This window comes from Anopheles bellator, chromosome X, assembly GCF_943735745.2.
Source record: "Anopheles bellator chromosome X, idAnoBellAS_SP24_06.2, whole genome shotgun sequence".
Classification (NCBI taxonomy): Eukaryota; Metazoa; Arthropoda; class Insecta; order Diptera; family Culicidae; genus Anopheles; species Anopheles bellator.
The window spans coordinates 3089118-3097074 of NC_071287.1; the positions used below are offsets into that span (position 1 = coordinate 3089118).

Consider the following 7957-nt stretch of genomic DNA (forward strand, 5'->3'; position numbering starts at 1 on the left):
TTCGAGGAGCTGAAACGTCAGATACCGAGCCTGCGCGACAAAGATCGCGCCACGAAAGTGAACATACTGCGCGAGTCGCCCTTGGAGGGTGCCAAAACGTAAGTCTCAACAGACCGACAAATTGCGTCGATTTCCACTTTAACTATATGGTAAATATACCGACAGCCGCCAACAAACACACAAGTTAACTAGAATGTTGACGAAAACATGGACCAAGTTTGCATTGTGCTTACACAAACACCAGGCCATTTGAATATCCCGCTTCTTGTTGTCCTACAGTGTGGCTACGGTGATCGCCAGTATTCCGCGTGTCGAGGAGGACGAGCGCTGCTTCGGACGGCGATGGCGACAGCAACAGCGGCTAGCAGCGAAGGCATCTCCCTTGGGCAGGCAACAACGACGACAGAGAGAACGCCAGCATTCCATCAGCTGCCCCAGGATGAAGGGTCCTCCGAAGAACAGCGACCGAACGCCAAGCGGTGGGCCTGCCGAGTTATTGCTGATGTTACGTACTAGGTCAATAGAAGCAATAGAACGTGATTGTAATTAGGCTTTTCAATTCGTTCAATAGAAAACAGGTACTTTTAGTAAAAATTTAGTTGCATTACCTGTTACAAAAAAGGATATTAACAGCACAACAATGAACACAAATAAAGACGTTATTGCAAAGATCGTAAGGATAAAACACGGAGTAAACACACATCATACTGTTGAACTACGAAATGCGCATTTCATAGTAACTAGCCGACTTAGTAAATAAACTAACAGGTTGTTTCCAAGTTATTCATTGTTTTTGAATGTGAAATTAACATTATTTGCTTTTACTTTTAGATGAAAATAAATCAATGAACTAAAACTTACTCATAAAATTTAACGAAAGATGCCAATAGCATGGTATTTGTGTTGACACGATGCAAACATTGTTCATGCTCTAGGCATAATTGGCGGTTCCTGGCTTTGTGTTTTCAACATATGCTATCGCATTATCTGGCCCGTGGTTTTGGTACCATTATGTATCTTGAATTCGTGCTTTTTGGCATTGTGAAAGTATGTACGGCCGGTCAGGATCGCTCGGCAGGGCAAGCTACTGGATAAAGAGAGAAATAACCTAGGAAGAGAAAAAATAAAAATTAATGCGGTGATGCTTTTGAAGTTAAATATTGCTTTTAACGGTTTGGCCTAAATATAGTGCACACATACCCGAGCACACATGGCAAAATTGTTTAAGATTTTCCAAGGCTATTGGAAACGGTTAGACTGGTTGGTTAGTCAGAGAGAAGCCCTTGATGCATGGAGCAAACAACACGCGAGGAACACTGCAACTATAGCTACTAGGTTCAATAGTTTTCTTTATTGCTATCACCTTTGTACTGCTAGAGCAGTACAGCTATTTTGAGACTTTGTATTGCTAGAAAGAAACCGAACGCATTTGCCTTCTGTGTAAGCTTCAAACAATGTAAAAATATCTAAAAATACTTAAGATACCGATAGATAGATATTTCGCGAACAGGAAGAACAAAGAGAGAAAAGCGGAAAACAATAAACAGATAGAGAGAGAGAAAGAGAGAGAGAGAGAGAGAGAGAAAGAGAGAGAGAGAGAGAGAGAGAGAGAGGGACGGATGAAATAGGAATTAAAAGATAACGAAAGAGAGAGAATGTGACATTTGAAAAGGGGGCAGGTTTTGTGTGACCATTGTATCTATTAATTGATTTATTTCCGTCAAATGTTAGATTAGCCACTAATTTTATTAAACTTGGTAAGCGTCAATGACTACATATAGTAAGTTGGGTATTGTGAGTGAGACTTTTATTGTTGAGACTTGGAGCAAAAGTGGGAAAGACAAAAAGTGACAAGGCTCGCCAGCTTTTGTTACAGTTTACGAAGAGTTCATGAGAAAGCGCCGTAGAGAGAGCGAGAGAGAGAGAAAAGAAACAGAAAGAGAGAAAGAGAGAGAGAAAGCGGAAAAAGATAGATAATAACGCCTCGTCCACAGTATGAGTTTTCTCTGCAGGTTTTTTGATATGCTAGCGTTCACACTAGCAGCTTTTGGGTGCAAAATTCCGTTACTTTCTGTGAGTGAAATAACAGTTCGTTTGGTTTTGCTTTGATTTTTTTCGGTTTCCTTTCCTTCTCCTTCTATTGCCATCTTTGTCAAAATCTGATCCGCTGTCGAAAAACTAGTATGACTGATAAAAAAAATAAACTAGTAAAATATGGTTTTTGGAAGGCAAAAAAACTTGCCGAAATTTAGCTTCAACGTTCACATTGAAAAAATACGTGAAATATTTCATTAACATAAGGCGCTCAAAAGCAACTCAAAGTAACTTACAGAACTTTAGCAAAAGATTGATAGTTTCTTGGCCTGCCATACATTTTTACCATGTTTCTCATACTGTGGACCCCGCGTAACAGAGCTGTCTAGTGTTTTGGATAAGAAGTGTTAATGGACAAAAGGGGGTTGGACAATTGAGCGAAAATTATTGTGATGGAATTTTGAATAATAAAAACGAGAATACCACTTTCCCACCATCACATCCGGGTATGGTATGGAAACGGGGAAAAAATGCGTTTTTGTATTTATTACTTTACCTTTTATTCCATCCATCCACTTGGGTTGGCGGGGGGTCAAAATACGGCCTGCAAAAACAACGTTACAGTAAGCAATAGCTATAGGCGGTGACTTGATAGAACTCATTATTTACTCGCTCTGCAGTTTTTCTTAGAAACCTTGGCTATAATCTCTTCGGTGCCTAGTTGTCATTCGTTATTCGCATTGCTTATTCGGCTAATCTTGACCTTGGCCCATCCCCGGAGAACCTCCGACTGGATATTGATCACGTTTCCATTCCTTGTCCCTGCAGCAGGTGGCATTAGATATGAAGTTTATGAAGACATGAAGCTTTCGGTGTCCAGCTATCACTTGCTAAAATTGTCTTGTCCATACGAACCCCTCGTTCTCTGTTTTCTCTTTCTCTGCAGGCTTTCTCTTTCCCACAATAATTTCTTTTTTGTTGTGAACTTTTTTCTCTGGTTATGCTACTCTCACGTAGTATTGTCCTGACCAGTCGCTTGCTGTGCGCTCTCCCAGGACACAGCTGTGCATTGGTACTCTCGGCTTCCGTTTCGTACGTTACAAGCCGCTCGAAACTCCCAGCCAGAGAACGCTGCATAGCGGATCCTTTAGGTCCTTCGGTCGACACGTGAGAGGCTGGTGGAGGCGCTCGGAGCATTTACTCTCACAATACTCATCGATTGGAACGCTCCATTCTCGTGTGATCTATGCGAAAAAAAAACTTTTGGGGGCACATGTTCTCTCATTCGGAGCTAAGCACTCTGTTGTTTAACACTGTAGCTCCGGAGAGTCAGTAATCGCCGTTAGAAGGCACAGCGTGCCACCAGTGTGCAGTGGTAGACATATTGGCTCCGGCAATGCTTTGCAGCCAACAGTAGGAAGTCGGCTTCCTTATTAGTCATAGAAGAGGTGCCTAGCTGCTCGTGCGGTCGCTTGCTCTACGGGGTTGTCCTCGTTTACCAAAAAGTTCTCGGAAAGCTCAGAATAGTGTAAAACCCGCTTTTGTTCGGTGCGTTTGAGTATAAATTAAGTAAAGCCACACAAGTTCTACACCTGTCACAGTTCAGGGCGACTCTAGCACTTTCTCTCTATCAAACGTTAAGTAGAACACATCAATCCATAATCACCTAGTGGCGGATACAGGCACAGGACCTCCTCAGGTCAATACTCTCTCTCCCTCTCTCCCTCTCTCTCTCTCTCTCTCTCTCTCTCTCTCTCTCTCTCTCTCTCTCTCTCTCTCTTACTTGTAAAAAAACCCACAAACACCTTATTTGAGTCTGGTTTTGTGAATGAAAGGATTTTTGTTTTAGTTAACACTATTGTGCTCCTTTGTGGTGTCATAAAAAGTCAGCAAAGTTTGACAAGGCGTGACTTTGGCGTTATGTAACAATCATCGTATTTTACATAGCAGTTGATGTCGGCGTACAATTACTAGAAGTACCATTTTTCGACTATTCTTCGGCTCGACTAGGAAGTTGAGCAACACCGACAGTTAGTGTAGGAGGCTCTCGATGTACATCATATCCACATGTTTCGTGTATAGTTTGCATAGTTTGGCTAGTGTAGTCTGCATGCCAATAGCGAATTAGCTAATGATATTTTTTACGCTTTTCGCGCTCCTGTCTGCTTTCTTCTTGAACCATCTCCAATATCTCCACTCCAAGTACGGCCCCTAGCTGGTACCTGTGCGGTAGAATAGCTCCACATCATCTGCTCCACCACGTATCACCTGTAAACGTAAGCCGTTTCGTTGCAATTGTTGCGCCGTAATTCGATGCTGGCACTAAGAAGTTCCCGTTACGTACCTATACTAACTTTCCACAATTAATCCTACTTTGTTAGCAATAGTGCCCGGCCACTCTACGATTGTGTGATACCGCCTGAAGTGCGTAATAATCATAACATCTCAACGTTTGCACCGTTTATATCTGCAGCACACCCTACACACCCATAGAATCTTCAGATTTGAGTTCTCTACGATTGACGCTCGAAACCGCCGCGAAAGTCGAAGTAAAGAAATACGCACGCACTTGTGGCACATTTTAGCGCACGCCGTCATGCACGTAACCTGCACCACACAATTGTATCACTGACCATAAAAAAACAGTAAATAGTATACAGCTTGGGGAAGGGAGCCGAGCGGTGCGCTAAGAACTCGCAAGCCCGCAGCAGCTCTTTTCAGCTCAGCACTTCAGCACAACCCCATTGTGACGCTAGCGCTGTCATTTTCTCCCGTCTCTGCTGGTCGTTGCCGTGGCGATGGCCAACACCGCACATTTATTCCGTAGACAAAGCTCACGAGATCTGATTCAGCATGCTACAGTGCGCAGTATAGACGAGCTCGAGCTTAAGGTAGGTCGGCCGACCAGAAGCAGCACGAGAGTTGCTGACAGGTTAGTCTCGTGGTTTTTATACCAACTCTTCCAGGAGCTGCGCAGTCGGCTGGTGCGAGCCGAGAACGGATCCCAGACTGTTATCTACGGCGCCACGAATCAGGCGTTCATCAGCGACGATGATCCGCCGATGGGGCAGATGCTCGATATCGGGCTGTCGGCGGATACCGCCGGACCGGTTCCGTCGTTGCAGCGGCACCAAACCGGCACCAGGAAGGTGGCCATGCAGGCGTCGATCGCTTCCGAGCACGGGCCCGCCATCGAAGAGAAGCCGGAGGATGAGCGTGAGAGCTGGGACAGCAAGTGGACCTTCCTGTTGGCCACGATCGGGTAGACAAGACTGCCTGTCGTAGTAGCAGTAGCACCAACAGTGTTGTGATGCCGTCATTTTTCTCTCGTTCTCTCTGATTCTCTGCTATGCAATGCTAGCTATGCTGTTGGCCTGGGGAACGTGTGGCGCTTTCCGTACCTAGCGCAGAAGAACGGGGGCGGAGCGTTTCTGGTGCCGTACTTCATCATGCTGCTGCTACAAGGGTTGCCTATTTTCTACTTGGAGCTGGTCATCGGGCAGCGGCTCCGGAAGGGCGCTATCGGCGTATGGCACGAGGTGTCGGTGTACCTGGGCGGTATCGGCATCTCGTCCGCGTTCGTAAGCTACATCGTGGCACTGTACTACAACACCATCATCGCCTGGTGCTTGATCTATCTGCTGCATAGCTTCGAAACACCGCTGCCGTGGGCCGAGTGTCCGAAGCGACTGTTCAGCAACTTTACGTACGACATCGAGCCAGAGTGTGTGGTCTCGTCGCCCACCAAGTACTATTGGTACCGGGAAACGCTACAGGTGTCGCCCAACGTGAACCAGCCCGAGCAGATTAACTACACCGTGGCGATGGCGCTGATCACGGCGTGGTCCCTGGTGTACCTCTGCATGGTCCAAGGCATCACCGAGTCGAGCAAGATCGTGTACATTACGGCGATCTTTCCCTACGTGGTGCTCATCATTTTTTTCTTCCGCGGTATCACGTTGAAGGGTAAGAACACGAACACAGGCAATACCGCAAACTTTACCACGGTGTCTCTTCCGTCACCATTTCCGGCACACAGGAGCACTCGATGGCATTGCGCATCTGTTCACACCCCGTTGGGAGTCGATACTGGAGCCGGTCGTTTGGCTGGAGGCAGGAACACAGATTTTCTTCTCGCTCGGCCTTGCGTTCGGTGGGCTAATTGCGTTCAGTTCGTATAACCCGGCCAACAACAACTGCTACCGTGATGCGCTCGTCGTCTCGATCACCAACTGTTCGACGTCCATGTTCGCTGGTGTGGTTGTATTTTCCGTGATCGGCTTCAAGGTGATCCGAACTCCGAAGGGAGGGTGGTCAGTATCACTCGCATCGCTCCTAACCTGCATCGTTTCGCTCGGTTGTAGGCTACCTCCATCTACGATAGCTGCGTCGAAGAACGCGCCGAAATGGTACGGTTGAACCGATCAACCGACCTGCTGCCACCCTGCGATCTACAGAAGGAGTTGGAAAATGTAAAACACTCTCTACTACTCTTGTTTTCCCCATCCCATCCCCAGACAACTTGGTAGTTGGCATAGATGTCCTATGGTTTAGTAATTGCGTAGAACGTAGGATTTGGTGTGTAGTCATCTTCGTTCGTTATGTTTCATTTTGCCTCATTGACGATGCTGCACACGGAGTTAGAGCAGGACCTAACCTAGCGTTATCCACAGAGCGCATCGGGAACCGGGTTGGCGTTTATCATTTTCACCGAAGCCATCAACCAGTTTCCGGCCGCCCAGCTGTGGGCTGTGCTGTTCTTTTTGATGTTGTTCACGCTGGGCATTGACTCGCAGTTCGGCACGCTCGAAGGTGTCAGCACCTCCCTGATGGACATGAAGCTGTTCCCGAATGTACCGAAGGAAATCATCACTGGGGTAAGTGTTTGCGAGTGACAGTTGGCAGACACGAGACAGTAGCGCACCGTTACTGACTGTGACTTCGACACTCCGCTGTTAGGTTCTATGTCTCTCGTGCTGCGTCATTTCGATGTGCTTCGCGAACGGTGCCGGTAGCTACATATTCCAGCTGATGGACAGCTTCGCCGGCAGCTACACGCTGTTGATTATCGCATTTTTTGAGTGCATCGGCGTCAGCTACATCTACGGTCTCAAGAGGTAGGGCCCGGGGTCGGAACGCGCCGTCTCGCCGCACCCACACTGCAGTTTGGCGTTTGGCACATTACAGGTTTGCCGACGACATCGAGCTGATGACCGGCGCCCGACCCGGCCTGTATTGGATGCTGTGTTGGAAGTACATATCACCGATTGCGATGATCACAATACTGGTCGCCTCATTTTTGGAGCTAGCGTCCGAGGGAAGTAGCTACCCGGGCTGGAATCCGCTCACCGGCACCACGAATCAGCTGGAGTGGCCATACTGGTGCATCGTCGTCGCGATTCTACTGATCCTCGTGTCCATTCTCTGGATTCCGGGCGTTGCTATTCTCCGGTAGGCTCTCTCTCTCTCTCTCTCTCTCTCTCTCTCTCTCTCTCTTTTTCTTTCTTTCTCTCTCTCTCTCTCTCTCTCTCTCTCTCTCTTTCTCTTTCTCTCTATCTATGCCTAACGGTTCCCTCGTTTTTTGCCTCGTTTTTTCCCTATCCACTCCATCTGCACCGGTTCGGTGTCCGTAGATTATGTGGCATCAATATCATCGAGGACAGTGAACCGGCGTGGTTCCCGTCGGCCGAGCTTCGAGACGTGCACGGCATCGTACCCCACGAACCGACAGACATCGAAATATCCTTGCTCTGTATACGAGCCGACGGGTCGGAGGGTCTTTGCTGTCCTACGTACGGGCCACGTGAGCAGCCGCTCGATGAGGAGGAGTAAAGCGCAGCACGTGTACGTAGGTATTGCATCCCTCCCAGTCTCGTGTATTGTACACAATATGTCTTTTAAATAACGAAATGTCTGTTTGAAA

General features: G+C 47.3%; 3 protein-coding genes across 3 annotated transcripts in view; 2 read left to right on the top strand and 1 right to left on the bottom strand.

The window, feature by feature from the left end:
- The window catches only part of LOC131213284 (uncharacterized), a 6300-nt gene extending 3748 nt beyond the window's left edge, over positions 1 to 2552 (top strand). Inside the window, exons 3-4 of the mRNA XM_058207299.1 lie at positions 30 to 98; positions 280 to 2552. Coding sequence (XP_058063282.1) covers positions 30 to 98; positions 280 to 550 — 340 coding nt within the window. The 3' untranslated portion in view covers positions 551 to 2552. The remainder of the gene's footprint in view (positions 1 to 29; positions 99 to 279) is intronic.
- Positions 2553 to 4832: 2280 nt separating this feature from the next.
- On the top strand, positions 4833 to 7866 carry LOC131213580 (sodium-dependent neutral amino acid transporter B(0)AT3). Its single transcript, XM_058207647.1, has 9 exons — positions 4833 to 4925; positions 5001 to 5296; positions 5396 to 6000; positions 6074 to 6321; positions 6399 to 6506; positions 6708 to 6911; positions 6994 to 7151; positions 7222 to 7485; positions 7668 to 7866. Exons 1-9 carry the CDS (start codon positions 4833 to 4835, stop codon positions 7864 to 7866), a joined length of 2175 nt encoding a protein of 724 aa, XP_058063630.1.
- A 65-nt stretch (positions 7867 to 7931) lies between these two features.
- LOC131213285 (general odorant-binding protein 69-like) overlaps positions 7932 to 7957 on the bottom strand; it is a 10526-nt gene continuing 10500 nt past the window's right edge. The window contains exon 2 of the mRNA XM_058207300.1: positions 7932 to 7947. Within this exon, the coding sequence (XP_058063283.1) occupies positions 7932 to 7947 (16 nt within the window). The remainder of the gene's footprint in view (positions 7948 to 7957) is intronic.

What these genes read in the sequence shown, in the direction of transcription:
- LOC131213580 (XM_058207647.1), top strand. Translation starts at nt 4,833, where the DNA reads ATGGCCAACACCGCACATTTATTCCGTAGACAAAGCTCACGAGATCTG. An exon ending in TACATCTACGGTCTCAAGAG is followed by an intron (nt 7,152 to 7,221) that starts GTAGGGCCCGGG and finishes GGCACATTACAG; the next exon opens with GTTTGCCGACGACATCGAGC. An exon ending in CCGGGCGTTGCTATTCTCCG is followed by an intron (nt 7,486 to 7,667) that starts GTAGGCTCTCTC and finishes CGGTGTCCGTAG; the next exon opens with ATTATGTGGCATCAATATCA.